The sequence below is a fragment of the Phycodurus eques genome, chromosome 1 (genome assembly GCF_024500275.1).
Source record: "Phycodurus eques isolate BA_2022a chromosome 1, UOR_Pequ_1.1, whole genome shotgun sequence".
NCBI lineage: Eukaryota > Metazoa > Chordata > Actinopteri > Syngnathiformes > Syngnathidae > Phycodurus > Phycodurus eques.
Window position 1 is genome coordinate 32,019,803 of NC_084525.1, and position 23,115 is coordinate 32,042,917.

Sequence of the window (23,115 nt, forward strand, 5' to 3'; positions counted from 1 at the left end):
CCATACATTTTCTTAGAAATTGGTTAGTTTTTCAGATTATTTGGGTGACAAATAATGTACGTACATCCATTCATCACAAAAATGATCAGGAGAAAATGGAAAGTTTGAAATATGGGCACAAATGTGGACCAAATAAACCATAAAATGAAAAAAATATACCTTTATGTGTCATTGTGCTCGTGTCTCTTCAGTTCTGGCCATGCATGAGAATGTGCTGAAATGTCCAACTCCTGGCTGCACTGGTCAGGGCCATGTTAACAGCAACCGAAACACACACCGCAGGTATGCACACATAACAGCACTGTGTATGTGCGTACATCTGTTTTTGTTATACGTAGGCAGGGTTTTCAGCCTTTGTGCTATTTGGAAGCTCATATATTTATGTACTGTATCCAGGACAGCAGTTGTTGTGTCAGTCCACATCAGTGTGGTGCAGCTTTACATGGTCAGCATTCTTTCTCTAAATATTCATCTTTCTCCTCCTTCAACCTCTCAAGTCTTTCAGGATGTCCCATTGCAGCGGCAGAGAAGTTGTCCAAGACCCACGACAAGCAGATCCCTCAGCCTGGGAGCGACCTCCTCAAAGGAAGTCCCAATGACAGAGTTCTCAGGTGTGTGTCAAAAAATGTCACATCACATCAACAAGCTGAACACATGAATTGATAAGGGTTGGTAAAGCTGACTCTGAATGTGCTAGTACCGTGACTGTTTTGTGTTTTTGTTCACTTTGTATTCATTATTTAACTACAAAGTACAACCCCAATTCCAATGAAGTTGGGACGTTGTGTTAAACACAAATAAAAACAGAATAAAATGATTTGCAAATCATGTTCAACCTATATTTAATTGAATACACTACCAAGAGGCGGCACGGTGGACGACTGGTTAGAGCGTCAGCCTCGCAGTTCTGAGGACCCGGGTTCAATCTACGGCCCTGCCTGTGTGGAGTTTGCATGTTCTCCCTGTGCCTGCGTGGGTTTTCTCCGGGCACTCCGGTTTCCTCCCACATCCCAAAAACATGCATTAATTGGAGACTCTAAATTCTCCGTAGGCATGACTGTGAGTGTGAATGGTTGTTTGTTTGTATGTGCCCTGCGATTGGCTGGCAACCAGTTCAGGGTGTACCCCGCCTCCTGCCCGATGACAGCTGGGATAGCCTCCACCATGCCCGTGACCCTAGTGAGGAGAGGCGGCTCAGAAAATGGATGGATGGATGGACACTAGCAAGACTAAATATTTAATTATCAAATTGATAAACCTTATTGTTTTTAGCAAATAATCATCAACTTAGAATTCTATGGCTGCAAGACGCTCCAAAAAAAGATGGGACAGGTGGCAAAAAAGACTGAGAAATTTGAAGAATGCTCATCAAACACCTGTTTGGAACATCCCACAGGTGAACAGGCTAATTGGGAACAGGCGGGTGCCATGATTGGGAATAAAAGGAGCTTCCCTGAATTGCTCAGTCATTCACAAGCAAAAAGGGGGCAACGTTCACCTCTTTGTGAACAAGCGCGTGAGAAAATAGTCGAACAGTTTAAGGACAATGTTCCTCAACGTACAATTTCAAGGAATTTAGGGATTTCTTCATCTACGGTCCATAATATCATCAAAACGTTCAGAGAATCTGGAGAAATCACTGCATATAAGCTGCAAGGTCGAAAACCAACATTGAATGCCCGTGACCTTCGATCCCTCAGGCGGCACTGCATCAAAAACCGACATCAATGTGTAAAGGATATATGGTTCAGTTTTTTCTCCGAGTTACTCACCGGAGCAGCGACCGCGGTACTCGGCGCATGGAAACGGAGACGACGCCACAGAGGGAAGCGAGCCGGCATCCAGGTGAAACTCCGCAAGAGAGGATACAGATTGGCGTTTCTGTCCATTCACCTCGCAAATGTACGCTCCCTACCCAACAAAATGGACGAGCTTCATCTTCTGATAAAGACCAGTAAAGACTCCGGACATTCCGCCGCCATGTGCTTTACGGAGACCTGGCTTTGTGACGCTGTACCCTATGGCCCCGTCATGCTTCCGGGTTTTCATCTTCACCGAGCAGACCGCATCACAGAGTTATCGGGGAAAACAAAAGGACGCGGGATATGCTTCTATATCAACGAAAAATGGTGTATGGACGTCACGGAGCTCAGCACACACAGTCGCTGTTTTTGAACTGTAAGCCATTCTACTCGCCGCGTGAGTTCGCATCATTCATTCTCGCTGGAGCCTATATTCCGCCGTGGTTCACTGCCAAAACGTAAGCAGCTTCGTCAAGCCAAGGAGGACGCATATCAGAGCGGGGACAGGACCCTGTATAATCGAGCTAGAAACCAGCTGACTAAAGAAATTAACATTGCAAAGAGGAACTATGCAGCAATGTTGGAAAAACAGTTTAGCGCTAACGACTCTAAATCAGTCTGGCATGCATTCCAATCACTGACAAATTACAAGCGATGATCCCCCCCAAGCTGAGAACAATAGCACACTAGCCAACGACTTGAACAACTTCTACTGCAGATTTGAAAAAGACACTTTCACAACCCACACCCACCCAGCCGCATCACCGACCACAATCACTCCACCGACTTCTACGTTAACCATCCACGAACAGGATGTGAGACGCATCTTCAAAAAACAAAAGATTAACAAAGCTGCAGGCCCAGACCTTGTGTCCCCATCCTGCCTCAAAGTCTGCGCGGACCAGCTCGCCCCAGTCTTAACTAAGATCTTCAAATCGATCCTGTTTCAAACGCTCCACCATCATTCCAGTCTCCAAGAAACCTGCAATCTCAGGTCTAAATGACTACAGGCCTGTCGCCTTGACATCTGTGGTCATGAAGTCCTTTGAACGTCTCGTGCTGGACCACCTCAAGAGCGTCACAGGTCTCCTGCTGGACCCCCTGCAGTTTGCCTACCGAGCAAACAGGTCTGCGGATGATGCAGTCAACATGGGACTGCACTTCATCCTAGGACACCTCGACAGTGCATAGACCTACGCGAGGATTCTGTTCGTGGACTTCAGCTCAGCGTTCAACACCATCATCCCTGAACTGCTTTCATCCAAGCTGCGACTGACTGGCAACCAGTTCAGGGTGAAGTCCGCCTTTCACCCGAAGTCAGCTGGTGTAGGCTCCAGCGCCCAACTTTTCAAGCGGTATTGAAAATGGATGGATGGATGGATTGTATGTAAATTAATAAAGCAGAGCCCAGCTACCCAATACATAACATTCAGCCTAAGAGCCTTATCAAAAAATGTACCTTTACTCACCTTAAATTTTGTTTTTAATCGTTGTATCATTGTACACTGAAAAAAAGTATTTTGAATTTGCATAATTCGAACATGTATACCGGTTGCACATGATTAAAATGTGTTAAACAAATATATACATTTGATATTATTTTAGGAAAAGATGGGAATATTACACCAGTTTACCAGATTTTAACCATGTGCAACTGCAAATTAAGTACCAGTACTTTTCTTGCAGTTTTTAGTTAGTAGAGTTTTATAAACCTGCAGCATACCATTTTTTTTCTAATAATTTGCCTCTTACACCACAAACACAATGATAAGCAAATTGTTAAAATACATGTGACATTGTCAAAACTGTGCATTGCTATCTTTGTAAAGGGAGAAATATTCATGTCGTGACAATGGTGACGTTGGTTGCCGGGATCTTTATGAGTTTAGTACCTGGCTTGCGGATTGTTTAATTCAGGAAACTCTTGAAGCATCCACTTGGACTGTCTAATCATTAATGCCACTGTGTTAACATGAATATCTCTTATCTCCCCAGCTGGCCAGGCACCCTCATTATGGCCAAAAGAATGATGATTAGCATAAATGGGACATCTGTATTATGCTAAGTTGCTAAGTCCGTGCTCTTCCTCATTGGTATTTTAATTAATAATGTAGCAAAGATGCTAATTATTCAAGCTACAAGGCATTGTTGGGGGTCACATTAAAGTCAAATCTTCCCTTGGTGTGAAAAGAGCTGAGACGTGTGTGTTGCATGGAACACAAGCGTTCAACATTCAAGCCACGTTTCAATGGAACCCATGTTAATGTGTTTATAAAAAAAGGATCAACCCCCCTGTGATAAATGCTCTTGTAAAAATGGTCTTGTTAGGCCATCTCTTCATTCGCATCCTGTATCTGACAGCATTGTGACTTCAGGCTAGGTCATGTAGCTTATTATTAATTAACATGTGATGGCAGACCACAGACTATATGTAGTATTAGATAGCGAAAGGAGAAGGAGGAAAGGGGGCTGGGCCAAAGAGGGTGGAAAGCTCAGAGATAAGGAGGGGGATGGAGGAAAGGAAAGAAAAAGAGGAAGGTGACCCCACCCCAACACTCTCCTTTTACCACTCCCCCTTCTGTTTTTTTCCCTTAGCCTCCTCCTCTTTTCTTTCCCCATCTCCCCCTCACCCTTATGCCTCTTTCAGCTCTATCACTAGATTTACACCAACAGGTCTGACAAAAGCGCTGGCTCTTTAGGAAAACGAGAGGGCTTAAAGCTCATAAATTCCATGCTGTACAGCATGCAAATGTGCCCTCTGCTGATAAGAGAGCTTTTAATCCAGCAGCACTCCCACTAAGTACACTGTTGCCCCTATCTTCCCTCTCTCACTGTCACGCTGTACCCCCCTCTCTTATTCTCTCATTTGTTGTTGTTTTTTGTGTTCTGATTGTGTCATCCTTGACTCCATTTCTTCCTCTATTCTCTCATTAGTGTTTTACCCTGACACGTGCTCCTTGTCACCTTTGTAGGCCCATGTGCTTCGTAAAGCAACTGGAGATGCCCCAGTATGGTAGCTACAGGCCCAACATGGCGCCAACCACACCCCGCGCCAACCTGGCCAAGGAGTTGGAGAAGTACTCCAAGGTGTCCTTCGATTATGCAAGCTTTGATGCTCAAGTGTTTGGGAAGCGTATGCTTGCACCAAAGATGCCCACCAGCGAAACCTCACCCAAAGCCTTCAAAAGTAAGAGAGGACGTACACTCAGAACTTGGCACAGTACAAAAGATGAATTTGAGAATGTTAAACAATGTAATGGTGAATTAAATTCATATTGGTTTTTTTCACCAACAGTAAAAAAGTTATATTTTCTTCTATGGTAACTGACTACTACGAATAAAATAGCTGCCTTTGCGGGTACTTTATAGGAAGAGTTGAACAATACTGCAAAGTAATGTATGTCCACGAAAAGAAATCAGAATTGAGCAGGCAGATTTTTGACATTGTGCTTGTTTTGGATCTCATGTAACTGTACAAGTAAATGTGTGTGTGTGTGTGCGTGTGTGTGTGTGTGTGTGTGTTTGCGTGTGCGCGTGTGTGTGTGTATACATACACAATGGAAACTCGATAGAACAAACTAATGGGGCAGGGAGTCGTCCGATATAGCCGTTTGTCCGTTATATTGAAGCACTTTTTTTTAGGCCAAGTGCAGCCATATTACTGTACAGTACAACAGTTTTTGTTCATGGCTTAATACGCACGGTACAGTACAAAGTTATTGTAAATAAATATTTTAAAAATATTTTTTTATTTATTCAAACTTACTATTCATTCAAACTTTTATTCAAACTTACCACGTGCTTGGTACATAGTCGAGTCGCTTTCATGAGCCCCGAGAAATTAGTGTGCTTCCTACTTCCACATCTGTTGCCAAAAGTAAATGGCTTGGCAAAAAAAAACTGTTACTGTAACAAAAATAGCATGTTCCAGACTCCAAAGACTTGTGTTTTGTATTCCTGAGAGCCATCCCACTCTCTCTTGCTGTATGCACAAAAGACAATAGATAGAACCATCATCACATGGCCACCACGTCAATGCCCCACATTCAACATGGCCGCCAAGTAGGGATGGGAGGCACATCTTTTGAAATTGGATCTAGTCATACTGTATAACTGTGACCCGGAAATATGTCAGTCCCATTCTCTGCCTGCATTGCGCCATAGCGCCAGTAAACAACAGTGGCCAATACTGGAACTGACAGACTATGTCAACGTTATTTTAAGTGAAAAATGGAAACTATTTTTGGACACACTGTTCAATTTCGACAGTCTGTTTTATCCGATATCCGATATATCGGGGTCCGTTTTATCGATGTTCCACTGTATATATAAATTCGATATTTTTGTTGGATACTTTCGTGTCATGGTTTCATATTTTTTCGATACAAAAAAAGATAACATTTCTTGCCTTTTTTAACTTGGAAGCTTATTACCAACATTAGTTTCAACTCAAAAGTACAGTTTTTGAAGGACATGTATCTAGTGCAGCTATATCTGCATCAGTTTTTGCTGTGCATACAAGTCAGAACCAAAAATAGTGCCTTGTAAAAATAACTGGCGTCCACTCCAGGGTGTAGTCCACCTTTCGCGTGAAGTCAGCTGGGATCGGTTCCAGCTCCACGCCACCCTGAACAGATTAGTGGAAAAGAAAATGGATAAATGCATCTGAGAAATCACTCATCTTCTGTGGTGCATTCTCAGCAGTAGAATGTATATTAAAAAAGAAATAGCAGAAATATCAGTCTTCTTGGGAAATGTATTTTTATCAAGTAATAGTTTAAAGCTGTGGTGAGCCACCCATGTTTATCCCTCTGGTTGGGTGGTTATTGAATCTCCAATGATATACACATTGATGATTACATACTTGATTGCACCTTGATGCGCATACCTTTTTTGCAGGTAAGCCCTCATTCGCCAAGTCATCGTCGCCCAGCCTTAGCCTCCAAGGTTATGGCAAACCTTCCCCCTTGGCCTATGACTACTCCCACGATGCCGAAGCTGCCCACATGGCTGCCACCGCTATCCTCAACCTGTCTACACGGTGCTGGGAGAAACCTGAGAACCTTAGCACCAAGCCACAGAACAAGGTATGCCACTACCATCTAAATATTGCTGGAATAACACATTTGTGACCTACTTCTTAGTATTTTTTATTCTTGCAATCAAAAACACATGATTTACCAAGTATGTCATCATTGTAAAGATCACTCCTTTTATCTGCATTGTCGCATGAGACTTGGCACAACAGTCTCCTCTCTTCATATTTCTGCCCTCCCACCAGTTGTGTATCATCAAATCGGGCACTGACTCACAGCAACAGCTGTGCTTGAGATGCACTTGCATCCCGTTCTCTTTCATCCTAACATCCCACACACTTCTCATGTTGCTGTTGAATTTGGCCCACAGCCAGTTGTGTGGATTACTTTTCCACCACCAGGTAGCCTTTTTTGTTAAATAATCTGGAGCGCAGATCTCACTCTCACTCCATGCCGTACAATCTTTCTTTCATTTTCTTTATTCTGTCTCTTTTCATCCTTTTTCACCATTCCACTCTTCTGTGCTATACATGGCTAATACCTGTAATACTGTTTACCCATCTAAGCACACCAGAGGTGTAATTGGCGGGCCATTTTGGCCCATATTGTGACTCTAACAACCAGAGGTGGGTAGAGTAGCCAAATATTGTACTCAAGTAAGAGTACTGTTACTTTAGAATAATATGAATTAACTAAAAGTAAAAAGTAGCCCTCCAAATATTTACTTGAGTAAGAGTAAGAAAGTACTCAGTGAAAAACTACTCAAGTAAAGAGTAACTGGTGAGTAACGTCTGAATAATAAAAAAAAATTATAGCATGAACGTCAAAAAAGTTAAAGCTTTATCATATATGGGACTCCACACCCAACAGCCACCATTTCAATTTTTAAGTGGCCAGAAACCCAGAACACATGCATTGGCCCTACAAAAACATTATTTTCTTTATTCGCTTAAATGACTGAATGAAAAAGCTGCTTGCTGAACACACTTATTGGTAGTGTGTGTGTGTGTGTATGTGTACGTGAGTGTGTGTGTGTGTCTGTGTGTGTGCGCGCGTGTGCGCACAAGAAAGAGAGAGAGAGAGAGAGAGAGAGAGAGAGATTAAGATTAGTTTGACATGTGTCCCCAGGAAACAGGTTCTACAGTGATTTGTGACCATAAAATATGGCTAATGTTGCCAGATGTACTGCCAAAACGACAATAGAAGCATCTGCAACTTACTGCAAGGTGTTTTCTCAAGTTAGAAATGGGCTGGAATACGATGTTCGTGCACAAGACTAAAAGGTGTTGTTTTTCCGAGTCTGTAAAGTAAACACTCGCGGTGCTATTTTTTTCCCACCAAAATTCATGGACTGTCATGTGACTGCCTTGTGCCATTTGATTGGTGAATTGAAGTCAAATGACACTAGTGATCATGCTGGATTGGCGGAACGGCGCCCTATGTGGAAGTCGAAGATGAAGTCTAAAAATAGATCGCGCACGCAATAAATAAAAAAAGTAGTGGATAAATAAACGTAGTGAGCGGCATGTCGATCATTGTAACGGAGTAAAAGTATAAATTCTTTTTAACATAAAGTAAAATTAATATGTATGGTGCATTCAAACTACTCTGACAAGTACAATTTATCCAAAATGTTACTTGAGTAAATGTAACGAATTAAATGTAGTGTGGAACTGTACACCTCTGCTTACAACTCTAACAAGGACTGATGTGGAATCAGAGTCTGAGCCAGTTAAAAATCAATAATGGAACAGTGAGCACAGCAACATGGGACATTTCTAGGAACTGCTCCCATTTCCCGTCATCCTCTATCCCTTTGATATGCATTTTTTTTAGCCCACGATCAGGCCATATGCATATCGCCATTTTTGAAGAAATCAAACAAAACAGCACAGGTCATCTCATCTCTTCACCTGGCAGTACCGTTAACTGGACACAGAGAAGAGACAGACCCACTCTTCTCTTCTGCTCAGTATATTCACCTTTCTTTAAAAAAGAGAGCAGTTTTGCAAAGTGAAAGTAGCTTCATATTATCATACCATGAAGCCTTAACTAATCAATTATGTGAGATTTCATCATCCTTACATTTGTTGTACGAGAATGCAAGCTCAGTCCTGAATATTTCTACAGGAAATGGACATTGAGGTGGATGAGAATGGTACTCTGGACCTGAGTATGAAGAAGCCCATCAAGCATGAGGGCAGCCTGTCTGGCACCAGCCCGGGGGTCCGTTCCCCAGACCCTTCTTCTTCCTCATCTTCCTCTCTGCATCATGGGGAAAGCAGTGGGATGACATCACCAAACCTGCAGAGCTACAAACAGGAGGAGTGGGAGGGGCCTCTGGATTTTACCAAACACAACCGCCAAAGGGAGGAGGAAATGGACGAGGTCAGTTTGTTGCGACTGCACAAAAATCAGGCATTGTATCCTGTGCTGCTCATCAGAGGGGAACTGTTGCAACATAAAGAAATCCCATAAGACAGTTGAAGAAAAAATAACTTGTTTATTTCCTGTAGCCATTTTCTCTTTCTATTGTTCATTTATGTCACAGAAAGAGTTACTACTCAGTTGAAACATGTGTCAGGTGCATTGCACCATCCTTTCCGTATGCTAATCTCCATTGCTTTGAACTTTTTCAAAAGAAAAATGAAGAGCACGATTTTCTTTTTTATGACAATACTGTGCATTGAGAGAAATCCCTATTACACAAAACGTTATTCAACTCGAAACAGTAGGCACACAGCAATTCAAAAACTTTACAAATATATTTATAGCGAATAAAAATGCAACCTTTGGCAAGGCAACATTTACATGGATTGTGCAAAAATTGGGTTTTTAAATCCCACAAATCAGTGTTAAAAAAAAAATATTAGTTAAAAAGTGGAAAAACCAGCATCCTTTGAGTACGAGACTCAGATGTGTTGAAAGTGAGAAGTGACTGCAATCATTGCTATAAACAACGTCAGACCCCGAAGAGCTTAGTGTGAGCGTGGCCATCACATCAGTTTTATCAGAACTTGACAACATTTATTCATTTTTTCAAAAAGATCATCATTCATCAACAAGCATCTGTCAAATTTTGTCATGCTGTCATTTCAGTATTGAACAATGACATCTCCCCAGCTGATGTGCAACTGGCGGCATAATTTGATTTTTAATGATCTGATGGACTCCTAATGAATTTGACAAAAAAGAGCGTTTATCCACTCCCCTCCCAAGTACATGCCTTTTCCCAATGTTTCTATTGGCCCTTTTCCTAGATTTATTAAACCTTCCAGATACTCTGATAGAAAACTATGCTGAGAAAAGCAATGCACCTTTAGCCACACGCATTAACGTAACTTGTTAAAGTCAAAGGACGACTGAGGTAATGTACTGGCCTATTAAATTCGATTTCTACATTTTCCAGATGGATCATGCTGCACAGTCGTATGTGTCATCTGACCCAGAGGACAGTGACATGATGCAGGACTTAATGGAGGACAGGAAGTACCCTGGAGAAGTCACAACCCCAAACTTCAAGGTCAAGTTCCAGCCCAAGGACAGCAAGAAGGAGTTGCTGTCGTAAGTAGCAAGACTACCGATAGTCCTCATGGGAACGCTTAGGTAGTCTCCATATGAGGCTGCACATACAGTAGGCACAGGGATTCGGTATCTGACACGGTGTCTATTATGTTTTGAAAACTGTCAAAGCGTAAAGTCCTTTTTTCACATTTTTGTCTTGGTTTCTTTCCAGATGCCCAACACCTGGTTGTGATGGCAGTGGCCACATTACAGGGAACTATGCATCTCATCGCAGGTACACATTAGTGCAGTACGCACAGTTTGCTCATGTCTTATTTAATGGCCTTTTTAAATGAATAACATGCGTGAGGCACTTACAGCACCAGTGATTCTCAGTGTGTGGTACGAGTACCACTAGTAGTATGTGGGTTCCCCCTAGTGGTATGTGAAAGAATCACTAAAATTAAATACAAATTAGAATTACAACAATCAAACATACTAGAATGAAGCTTGTATATTGCATACAGTGGGTTTGGAAAGTATTCCGAACCCCTTAAATGTTTCACTCTTTGTTATATTGCAGCCATTTGCTAAAATCATTTAAGCTCATTAATGTACACACAGCACCCCATATTGACAGAAAAAAAACGGAATTGTTAAGATTTTTGCAGATTTATTAAAAAAGAAAAACCGAAATATCCCACAGCCATAAGTATTCAGACACTTTGCTGTGACACGCATATTTAATTCGGTTGCTATCCATTTCTTCTGATCTTCCTTGAGATGGTTCTACACCTTCATTGGAGTGCAGCTGTGTTTGATTATACTGATTGTACTTGATTAGGAAAGCCACACATCTGTCTATATAAGACCTTACAGCTCATAGTGCATGTCAGAGCAAATGAGAATCATGAGGTCAAAGGAACTGCCTGAAGAGCTCAGAGACAGAATTGTGGCATGGCACAGATCTGCCTCTTCTCAGCGCAAGACACATGAAAGCCCGCATGGAGTTTGCTAAAAAAAACACCTGAAGGGCTCCAAGATGGCGATGAATAAGATTCTCTGGTCTGATGAGACCAATATAGAACTTTTTGGCCTTAATTCTAAGCAATATGTGTGGGGAAAACCAGGCACTGCTCATCACCTGTCCAATACAGTCCCAAAAGTGAAGCATGCTAGTGGCAGCATCATGCTGTGGGGGTGTTTTTCAGCTGCGGGGACAGGCCGATTGGTTGCAATGGAAGGAAAGATGAATACAGAACACTACAGGGATATCCTGGACGAAAACCTTCTCCAGAGTGCTCAGGACCTCAGACTGGGCCGAATGTTCACCTTCCAACAAGACAATCACCCTAAGCACACAGCTAAAATAACGAAGGAGTGGCTTCAGAACAACTCAGTGACTGTTCCTGAATGGCCCAACAAGAGCCCTGACTTCAACCCAAGTGAGCATCTCTGGAGAGACCTGAACGTGGCTGTCCACCAACGTTCACCATCCAACCTGACAGAACTGGAGAGGATCTGCAAGGAGGAATGCCAGAGGATCTCTCCAACCCAAGTGTGAAAAACTTGCATCATTCCCCAAAAGACTCATGGCTGTATTAGCTCAAAAGGGTGCTTCTACTAAATCCTGAACAAAGGGTCTGAATACTTATGGCTGTGTTATATCTCAGTTTTTTTTTTTTTTTAAATCTGCAAACTTTTCAACAATTCTGATTTTTTTCTGTCAATATGGGGTGCTGTGTGTACATTAATGAGAAAATAAATGAACTTAAATAATTTTAGCAAATTGCTGCAATGTAACAAAGAGTGAAAAATTGAAGGGGGTCTGAATACTTTCCGTACCCACTTTATAGCGTGTTTAAAAAAATGTTTTAAATCCATTACAGTACCTTTTTTTTACACAAACGTTTTTACTTTTCAAATACAGTACATTTTAAATACACATCATTTGTGTCCAACTTTTAAGTACGTGTAGTTAATCTTTAACTGTTTATTTTAATCGAAAAAACAAGTATATTTGGGCGGCACGGTGGCCGACTGGTTAGAGCGTCAGCCTCACAGTTCTGTGGACCCGGGTTCAATCCCCGGCCCCGCCTGTGTGGAGTTTGCATGTTCTCCCCGTGTCTGCGTGGGTTTTCTCCCCGGCACTCCGGTTTCCTCCCGCATCCCAAAAACATACATGAATTGGAGACTCTAAATTGCCCGTAGGTGTGACTGTGAGTGCGAATGGTTGTTTGTTTCTATGTGCCCTGCGATTGGCTGGCAACCAGTTCAGAGTGTACCCCGCCTCCTGCCCGATGACAGCTGGGATAGGCTCCAGCACACCCGCGACCCTAGTGAGGAGAAGCGGCTCAGAAAATGGATGGATGGATGGAAATAAGTATATTTAGATTTAATTTATACTGTATGTGCAGTCCGTTTTGAACAGAATTTTTATTTAAGTGCAGGTTTTAATTTTTTTAAGCACAGTGTTTGTGTTCAAACTGCATAATGTTACAGTGACTTGCAGTAATAAATAGGAATGAATCCTCTGCCTTGCTTCTGATGAACACAGACCTACTACGTTACTGTATTTTAATGTCGGTCATAATGGTGGCACTTTGAAAGCCAAGTATTTTTTGAGGTTGTACTTGGCGTAAAAAGTTTTTGAACCACTGAGCTAGACTAAATATGAGGGAAAGTACAGCACTCTCCGCTACTGACTAGGTTTTCTTGCTGCTCTTTTTAGGGCCAGCGACCATGTTTTGGTAGCTGTCTAAATGGACACCACATGCGTTATTATAAGGCCGTAGACTTCATGGAGCACTTTTATTTGTGCCATGTAAAAAAAAAAATCGACTAACGGCAAAACAGGGGGGTTTATTTATAAACATGAATGTTGTCACTCATTCACTGTTCGGTGTTAAAGATGAAGATGAAAATAGAAATGCACAAGAGATGTTGCTGCTGTCCACTCTGCTCCTGAATTCAAAGCATGAATTCAAATGTTGTTTGACTTGTCACTCCAGAGGTAATAATGTAGTGTACCACCAAGAGGCAAAGACGGCCATTGACACTTAGATATGCATCAGTGATTTACTGCTTGCCGTCTGTCCTCTTTTTCCTAAATGACCTTGGTATGGCTTGCAATCTTGATTTCCCCTCTTGATTCTCACGTCTTTTTCCCCTTGCTACCTTCTCCTCTGTCTTCATCCTCTTCTTCTGCCTGTCCTTCACTCTCTCTCCTCCCCCAACCCTCCCTTCAGTTTGTCTGGGTGTCCTCTCGCTGATAAGAGCCTCCGGTCCCTCATGGCGGCACACACCCCTGAACTCAAGTATGTCTGCGCTACACCTTCACTGTCTTCTCACAGCACTGCTCCTGACACCAACGACACACAACTTTGATTCTGCTTACCTTTTGTTGTTTGCTGCTGCCTCTGTTCAATCTGGGCTGGGACTATTCTTGCTTTGATTTCAATTGGTGTCGATGTGCAATAGTACTGAAACAAACAAACCCTAAAAAGTGTGGATTTAAAAGATGTGCAGTATGTACACTGGAAACAGTTTACAATAGAATACTTTCTCTCATCATCATCATCATCATCCTGATTTTCTGGCTAATGTCAAACATTGTCATATCCCCACCCCAGATGTCCCACCCCGGGATGTGACGGCTCAGGTCATATCACAGGAAACTACGCCTCCCATAGAAGGTAACACACAAACAAAGAAAGGCTCATTGCAACCACTTGCACAAACATTATTATGCACACACACAGTCAGTCAGAGAGGCTCAGTGACAGTTCATGGTAGAATTAGACAGGGACTACACACACACACACACATACACACACACACACACACCAACACACCCACACCCACACACACACACACATTACTATAATTCTATGATTTCGTCCATATTTGGCGTTTAAGTTGAATTGGTTTGTGATTTGGTTGAAGAACCTCTGTGATAATATTCTTCCTTGCATTGTTCTCTCTCTTTATCAAGAAATCACTTGACCAGCCCTTTCTCAACCTTATGTTATCAACTCCATACTTTCTGTTTTCAGTCTCTCTGGGTGCCCGCGTGCCAAGAAAAGTGGAATTAAAACTCCTACCAAGGACAACCAGGAGGACTCGGAGCTTTTAAAGTTCGTAAAGAAAGCCTTAATGTCTGCTTTTAGCAAGACTTACGTAAAATGCAATGAAGGGAGAGCGAGGAAAGTCACTGTGAATCATATGCAGAGGTAGCGACCTGTCCACGTGACTGCATCAGTCAGGCCCTGACTCACAGGGAAAGACATTGAGCTGCACATAGTGACTGTGAAAGTCAAGTAACGTAGAGCACATTGTCAATACATATGGAATACATGAGCTTCATGTTGCATTTGCACAAAACAGTAATGTCAACATGATGACGAGTAGCACATCTCTCCAGTAGTGTTATTGTTTGCATGATATCATGTAAATGACTGAACTGAGAAATATTTGTTTGCCTGAGGAGGGTGTGTAACTTGAATCTCTTCTTCAGGTAATGTTCTTTGATTCTCCTTGTCTAACCTTTGTCCTTCCTCACTCTTTTCTTTTCAACTCTCTCCCCACCTGTGTCCTACTTTCGCTCTCTCCCTCTCTCTCCCTCTCTCTCTCTGGACTTCTTCCTGTTCCTCCGATTTGCGTCTAGCAGATGTCCGGTGCCGGGCTGTGACAGTCTGGGACACATCAGCGGGAAGTACGCCACGCATCGCAGCGCCTACGGGTGTCCACTTGCAGCCCGCAGGCAGAAGGAGGGCCTCCTGAATGGCACACCCTTCAACTGGAAGGCATTCAAGACAGAGGGACCCACGTGTCCAACCCCGGGATGTGACGGCTCTGGGCACGCTAACGGCAGCTTCCTCACACACCGCAGGTAAGCTACAATCAAAAGTAGATCTTTCTTATGAGGCGGCACGGTGACCGACTGGTTAGAGCGTCAGCCTCACAGTTCTGAGGACCCAGGTTCAATCCCCGGCCCCGCCTGTGTGGAGTTTGCATGTTCTCCCCGTGCCTGCGTGGGATTTCTCCGGGCACTCCGGTTTCCTCCCACATCCCAAAAACATGAATTCATTGGAGACTCTAAATTACCCGGAGGCGTGACTGTGAGTGCAAATGGTTGTTTGTTTCTATGTGCCCTGCGATTGGCTGGCAACCAGTTCAGGGTGTACCCCGCCTCCTGCCCGATGACAGCTGGGATAGGCTCCAGCACGCCCGCGACCCTAGTGAGGAGAAGTGGCTCAGAAAATGGATGGATGGATGGATGGATGGATGGATGGATGGAACTTCCTTATGAGACATTACTTTGTTCATTCCAACAGTTAGTTATACAGTACGTTAACACCCAACATCCAGCTTCAAGTAAGAAAGAGTTGAATTTCTGATTGAATGTAGGAAGTGAAGGAGAATGTAGTTTGTCTTGCTTTTTTATGGGGATTGGGAATCTGTTTTGTACTGCCTTCTTTACACTGTCACATCATTTTATAGCAGTGTACTATACACATAGTACAGCACAAGTAATAGTGCATATACACATTATGATGTGTGTAAATGTGTGTTTTGTGCAGCCTCTCAGGATGCCCCAGGGCGTTGTATGCCAAGAAAAAAGCCAAGTTTCCCACTGAGGACTATTTGAGTACCAAGTTCAGAGCTAGTGATGGTAAGACATGTTGACAAACCCTCTCATCAAATGTGTGTGTTTGTACAAATATTTTTAAGCAAATGCACAGCTGTAAGTGAGTTCAAACTGACCTCATTTTTTTCGTTTAGTTCTGGACAATGACGAAGACATCAAGCAGCTCAACAAAGAGATTAATGACCTCAACGAGTCCAACAACGAAATGGAGGCAGATGTAGTCAACCTGCAAACTCAGGTATATGTCTGAGTTGTTCAACTATCTTCTCAGCCAACTGATTTAACATAATATCCGTTGGGCTATGGCTACTATTAGTACAGTGAAGCATATTTGCGGTTCAGCATTTGCAAAATCACCTATAGTGTACTTTTTAGACCCTATCCTTTGCTATTCGCTGAAATACTTGCTTATTCACTTTTTTTGTGTTCAGGCCACAGTCATATCTAATATTTGTTTGGTACTACCTAGTAGCATCTTGTTGTCAATGTTGAACTGAGGGGAAGAGCTTCATTTAGTCAGCCCATAGCTTTGTCTAAAAGAAGAAAAGTGCTTTGCCGCCATCGTGTGGCATCTATAGGCCATTACAAACCTTTTTGTGTAGGTTTCAGTTAATCAGGGACTTTTGCGATTAGCGGCAGGGCGCCATCCCTTTCCCCCACGAATAGCAGGGGTACACTGCATGTCTCCGCCGACAATGTTTTTAGATAGTCTAATTTGAATTATCTCAGTCACTGTCCTCGTTGAGGCAAAAGATCAGCCAGTTTTTTTTATCACAATGATGCAACCACTGCTTTAGTTAGTGAATGAAGAACAAAATATGTAATAATTTGTATACGTAATAAAAATATTCCTTCTCCAAATCTAACTGTATGAACCAAAACGCTGTAAAATCATATAGTTATTGTGAACTTTACAACATATTTATTTAGGGTTACATCTTGCATTTTCCTTTATTTAATCTTAAATTGTTTTATTTGTCTGTTTCTATCCTCTGTAGCCTCCCTGGTGTGATGTGATGTGAATTTGTTGAAGTTGTACACTAATATTGTATTCAGAATTTCAAGCGACCTCTACAATTGTCTACATTGTGTTTAATTTAAATAAAAAAAAGACAACAAAATACAACAGAACCTTCAAGATAAACACAAGCCATTCTGGGACGTGGGTCATGTTTTTAAATAAAGTTTTAATATTCCTAAATCTCATGTGTGAGAAGGAGTTAACCACTGTAATATTAATGGTTTAAAACAACAAAGGCGGCACGGTGACCGACTGCTTAGAGCGTCTGCCTCACAATTCTGAGGACCGGGGTTCAATCCCCGGCCCCGCCTGTGTGGAGTTTGCATGTTCTCCCCGTGCCTGCGTGGGTTTTCGCCGGGCACTCCGGTTTCCTCCCACATCCCAAAAACATGCATTAATTGGAGACTCTAAATTGCCCGGAGGCATGACTGTGGGTGCGAATGGTTGTTTGTTTATATGTGCGCTGCGATTGGCTGGCAACCAGTTCAGGGTGTACCCCGCCTCCTGCCCGATGACAGCTGGGATAGGCTCCAGCACGCCCGCGACCCCAGTGAGGAGAAGCGGCTCAGAAAATGGATGGATGGATAAAACAACAAAGCTCTTTGAACAATTTTTCACTGCATGGCACTGAAATACTTGGCAATGCAGGACACTCATTTTGAGTGGAATCTGCTTTGTTCACATAACTTCCAGTGTATAAGCTTATTGTCACCTTGTTAATTTTATTTATTCATTTTTTGGGGGGGAATAATGTCACAAAAACCCCCAAGTCCAAATAAGTTAATTTACTCATGAACTGAGCTCCCACATTTAAGGTATATTTTTCTCATAAATGTTTACCTTTGGGTTGTCCAATTTTAAGGTACATACAGTACTCACAGAAATGTAGGGATATTGGGCTTTTGGGGGAAATTTCAGAGTGAACATAAAATGCACAATAACCTTTAGAGGTGAACCTAATTTGACCATCTGTAAATATTCCATTGCACATGTCTAACTGTTCAATGTTTCAGTACTTTTTGCACAACTTGCTATTGTCTAGTGGGAGCTGAATGGAAAAATGTACAACAGGTGATTGATCTATGACTGGACCAATGCATTTCTCGGTTCAATTAGAATTGGCATTTTACAGTCCTCGTCATTACATTGTTCGCATTTTAACATCATGAGACCAATATGACACCTAACAATTGACCAGTTGCTCTCAAATGGAAGTAGCCATTGAGCTTGACGTGTCACGAAGTGTCAGCGGATTGCAACCGAGATACAGAAAGACTGGAAGAGTCACAGAAAGGCAAAGAAGTGGACATCCTTTGGGGGGAAAAAAACACCTGTTGTGAATTTACCATTCAGCTCATTTGAAGAGAAAGGCATGTGCAAAAAATACTGAAATATTGAACAGTGTGTGCATTCAAAAGTTCAAATTAAGTCCACATGAAAAGGTTAAGCACAGTGTATTATAGGTTCATCTTGAAATTTCACCCAAAAGCCAAATATGGTTCCTGTTGGTATTTATTTTAACAGGTAGGAATCCAGCACCGTGTGCCGCATTGGACATCATGGATTGTCCATGAGCAAACAATGAACTGCAACTGATATGATGGTGTTGAATGCGCATGACCTAACATGGGCAACTATTTGCGTTGCAGATCACTTCTATGGAAAAGAATTTGAAAAACATTGAGCAAGAGAACAAGATGATCGAAGAGCAGAACGAGGCTCTGTTCATGGAGCTATCTGGTCTGAGCCGGGTCCTGATCCGTAGCCTGGCTAACATACGCGTGCCACACATGGTAAGTTCTTGTCGACACACACAGATAGACAGACACACCGAGGGCTCTATTTTCGAAGCGCAAATGCTGGTGGATCCAGATTTTCATGCAAGCGCAAAGCTCGCTGGGCATGTTTCCCAATGTAACAGACCGGTCTGCGCCAAGCTGGGCATTCTGGTGCAACGTGGGAGTGTCCTTGTAGATGCAGATCATGTCTAAGTTCTGGTGCAGAATAGACTGCTGGTCTAATGCGATTTGGATGAATTTGATCGGGCGCAGGCAAACAGATACCAAGCTCTGCGGACATATTTAAATTGCCAGCGGTTATCACCAGTTTATTCTGTATTTAATTAGGGTACCTGCTCACATTGTCTGTTGCCACAGTGAAGTGAAAATGCTCCACTCACGCGCGGCAGCTCGCTCTCTTACACAGAGAGAATGGTTAATGAGTTGCCTGTCTACATATTTGCAAAGGCTCAGTTTTTGTGTGATCATGTAATTTAAATCATCCATCCATCCATTTTCTGTACCGCTTATCCTCACTAGGCCCGCGGGCGTGCTGGAGCCTATCCCAGCTATCAGTCTAATATTAATATTGTCAAATTTTTAAGTGTGATTATGAGTAGGATTCCAATGAATTACCAGATATGCCGGCCTCCACAACGCCAGCTCTCTAGGCTTAAGATGAGGATGGTGGAAGCCACTAGCGCGCCACCTTTACACGGAACAAGGGGAACTGCTTTGATTGGTGGTAACTGAAGTCGGCAGTAAACACATCCACAGCGGCGCTGCCCGCCCACTCTGCGCTTGTCTACGAAATTACCAACACCGATGAAACCTGCCCCTGGCGCAGAGTTGCATTGCCCACCGTTCAGGATTTTACGCCGTTCACGAAAATAGAGCCCATAGTGCCTGCGCCTGTACAGGCTTTAGCCTATTGGTTAGAGAAGGTTGATCCGGTCCCATCCCGGCTATTAGTTTTGCTACTTGGTCTCAGTTGAGATTGGTTGTCATTTGCACCACAGCAGGAGCCCATCACGGAGCAGAACTTCGACAGCTACGTGAACACTCTGACCGACATGTACACCAACAAAGACTGCTTCCAGAGCCCTGAAAACAAGGCTCTACTGGAGAGCATCAACAAAGCTGTGAAGGGTATCAAAGTCTGAGACACACACACACACACACACACACACACACACACACACACAGACGTGGAAGAGCGAAGCTGTCCTAAAGACCGTGACAGAGTCACAGGGATATTGAAATATATCAAGTAATATAAATCAAAAACAAGAAAAAGGGAATTCAGGTTATATAAATAAACACAACCCAGGGAGCAATCTGTGAGCAGAAAAGGACGCGGACCAAAATCCCCATGATGCTGCTTCTGGGATCACTGAAGATGTGAAGAAGAAACGAATCCTTCAGGCAGAATGGATGGACTACAAGGCTACTTACTATAAGCTAACGTATCTGGGGCGTTCATTATGCTGTATGGTCACTCATATATCTCCTGTGTGTCCTGAGATGTGTTTAAGGACAATTTCACTGTTGCCCAGATGATCCTTTTTGTTAGTTAGTTATTTTGTTTGTTTGTTTGTTTTTGATCGCTTGAAACATGGTGGATGGCGGACTTGTAAAGGAAGAGGAGTTGAACATTAGTTCTGTAGCATTCACTGTGGCAAGTATGTGTGTGTTCACCAGCTCTGAACAGCCCAGCGACCACACACACAAACACACACACACACACACACACACACACACACGCACACAAGCAATATGGCGCATGCACTAAATTCAATGTGTGTCTGCTTTGTGTTACTACCACACCAAAGGAGTCAATGCGATGTTGATCCCATTTTGTGAACACATTCAAGTGGCAAGCTGATCGAGGACCAGCGAAGGTTGCGTTCTTTCTACATGCGACATAAGCAGCAGCAGATAAACAACTTTTGTTTAATTGTTTCAAAAAACAGACACGCGCGTAGTCATAGTGTGCACACATTGCAACTTAAGTTAGTCATATCAATAGTTTTTATATCAACATAGGAATTGCACTTAATTTCATTGAATAGTTTTGTGGTACAATAATTATTGTTATATATGAATTATTTAAATTTGTGAACTTTTAAATTGTAACTTATTGACATTTATGTTATTGAGGTTTATTTATTTGAAGCAATTTATTTATTGAATTTGTAACGCAAAAAGAATGCATCTTTACTGATTAATATGGAAGCAATTTACAGATGTCTCGAGAATCTTTATAGATAAAGGTCAAGGCATATTTTTTTTAAAAATACTTTTTAAAACAAATGTTTTATAACAAAAATACACCTTTTGCCCATTTTTTTTTTTTTTTTTCATTTTAATTATGTTCTTTCTGGTTCTCGTATGTTCCTAAACACACGACTGGAAAAAAAATGAGGAAATATGTATTTATTATTTATTTAATATGAAAGAAATCGACTGATGGCTGTATATTTATTTTGTTATTTATGTGTGTGATGTGACTATGATGAGTCTGAGTAGTCTTAACGATCCACTGATAATATTTAAATAAAGACAAAAAATCAGCACAGGTATTGTTTGATTACTTAGGCCTAAATGCGTAGGTATGCCTGGAGCTGAAAACTGAAAGTAATTACTGTTGTCTTGCTCTCTGCTCTCTGTATTGTTTATGCCAGCTCATGTTTGCTCGTGTGACAGAAAACCAAGGAAACTTAACAAAAGAAGTGACCTCCCCCAAGCATTTTGTAGCAGCCAACATAACTCACCCCAAACTTCTGTAATGTACTAAAGATGCTTACATAATGCATTTGGTAGCTATTTTGTATTTTTTTTTTATTTATTTTTTTTTACATCTGTTATTCCAGTCCAATGATGCATCTGTGGACTTGTGTTATTAAGGTTGGCTTTCAAACACACATATACACACACGTACACAAAGCAAACTGTAGGATGGCCTCCGTTTGACAAAAATACACACCCTTGTAGCCTTACTGTAGATCTTTAATTTTTTGATGCACAAAGTGCCACTAAAAGAAAAAGAAAAAAAAAAACTCTCTTTATTTCCAGATTCTTGGCATTTCTGCAAAGTTCCAATGTCTGGTCCTGGGAAGACCATGGCATCAAGAGAGTGGTGATTGTTTCAGATGCCTTTATTTCTCTGCCAAGATGGCCATAAGTACACTATATATTCATTCTGTATAAATAGATTTTAAAAATGCTATATATATGAATATAAACATACATATATTTTTCCAGTGTAATTGTGGACTTGCGCTTCTACTCCTTTTCAAAGCATCACTCGCTATGTAGAAGAGATGTGAGGGCTGTAAGCAATAGGAGGCAGTTACACAAAGACCCGTTCAACTGTGGCTTTAAATACAACACGCTGGAGTTGAAGGCAATTAGGCAAAGTTATATGTTACAGTATCCTAGAAAAGTGTTACCACTCCACCCGCTTTATTTTATTTGTCTGTCTTTAATCCAGAGATGTAAAAAGAAACACATCTACTGCCTGTATGTCGTACCGAATCTGAGATTGATACTAGATGTTTGGCTCTTTATTTGTGTCATGTAACTTCCTGTAGAGTTGATGGGGGGGGGGGGGGGGGGGGGGGGGGAATGGGAAATGAGGGGCGGAAAAGATGATGATGATGATGGCTCCGAATAATGTTCTGCACATATTGTTTGGCTATGTTGTGCAGTTATTGTAATGTTACTGGTCACCACCAGCTGGTCCTCTTTAATGTTGAAACAAGCAAGTATAGGAGAAGTGTTAAACCTGCCTTCTGAGTGGTCTGTCGCAGCTTACTGTGGTGTACAGTATGATCCCCGTGTGTAATTCTGATGTCAAAGGCATGTTGTCAGTGTGCTTCTAGCAAATGTAGAATGAAACTCCGATGTGCACTTTCTGAAGAACTGTTGAAAATGCCAGCATATGAATCCTGTTTGGTCCAAAAACAAGCCTCCGCCTTGATTCTGTGGCCTGTACTGTCAGAAATATAGAAGGAAGCAAAACTGTTTCACCCCCCCACCCTTAAAATAAAACTAAAGAGATGAGCTGCTCGCTGAGTTTGTCTCTCAGCAGAGTGACACGTCAGGTCAGCAGTCAGCTGAGGCCTGGAGCACTAAGCAAGAAGGCATAGTGTGTGTGGGAGTGGGAAATTGATTTGCCAGGCTGCACAATCGTTCTCTTTTTGGAAGTGTTTGTTCCATAAATATGAATCCATCACTCAAAAGAATATCAAAGCTTTTTATGACCCGCCCTCCCAGTCCCCCTTCTCTTCATGTCTTGTGTAACCTTTCCTCGGGAAAGATG

General features: G+C 42.2%; 1 protein-coding gene across 13 annotated transcripts in view; it reads left to right on the forward strand.

Annotated features, from left to right (window-relative positions):
* LOC133408832 (myelin transcription factor 1-like) overlaps positions 1-22,375 on the forward strand; it is a 155,593-nt gene extending 133,218 nt beyond the window's left edge. For 10 of the 13 annotated variants that reach the window (XM_061688105.1, XM_061688134.1, XM_061688149.1 and 7 more), the window contains 15 exons: positions 192-282; positions 498-611; positions 4,775-4,989; positions 6,702-6,889; positions 8,969-9,226; positions 10,248-10,402; positions 10,575-10,637; positions 13,591-13,659; positions 13,975-14,037; positions 14,398-14,478; positions 15,012-15,233; positions 15,925-16,016; positions 16,127-16,230; positions 18,663-18,806; positions 19,811-22,375. In XM_061688105.1, the coding sequence (XP_061544089.1) occupies positions 192-282; positions 498-611; positions 4,775-4,989; positions 6,702-6,889; positions 8,969-9,226; positions 10,248-10,402; positions 10,575-10,637; positions 13,591-13,659; positions 13,975-14,037; positions 14,398-14,478; positions 15,012-15,233; positions 15,925-16,016; positions 16,127-16,230; positions 18,663-18,806; positions 19,811-19,954 (2,003 nt within the window). In that variant the 3' untranslated portion in view covers positions 19,955-22,375. The remainder of the gene's footprint in view (positions 1-191; positions 283-497; positions 612-4,774; positions 4,990-6,701; positions 6,890-8,968; positions 9,227-10,247; positions 10,403-10,574; positions 10,638-13,590; positions 13,660-13,974; positions 14,038-14,397; positions 14,479-15,011; positions 15,234-15,924; positions 16,017-16,126; positions 16,231-18,662; positions 18,807-19,810) is intronic. The other 3 variants (XM_061688166.1, XM_061688156.1, XM_061688176.1) reach the window with 3 other exon arrangements.
* Positions 22,376-23,115: the final 740 nt, after the last annotated feature.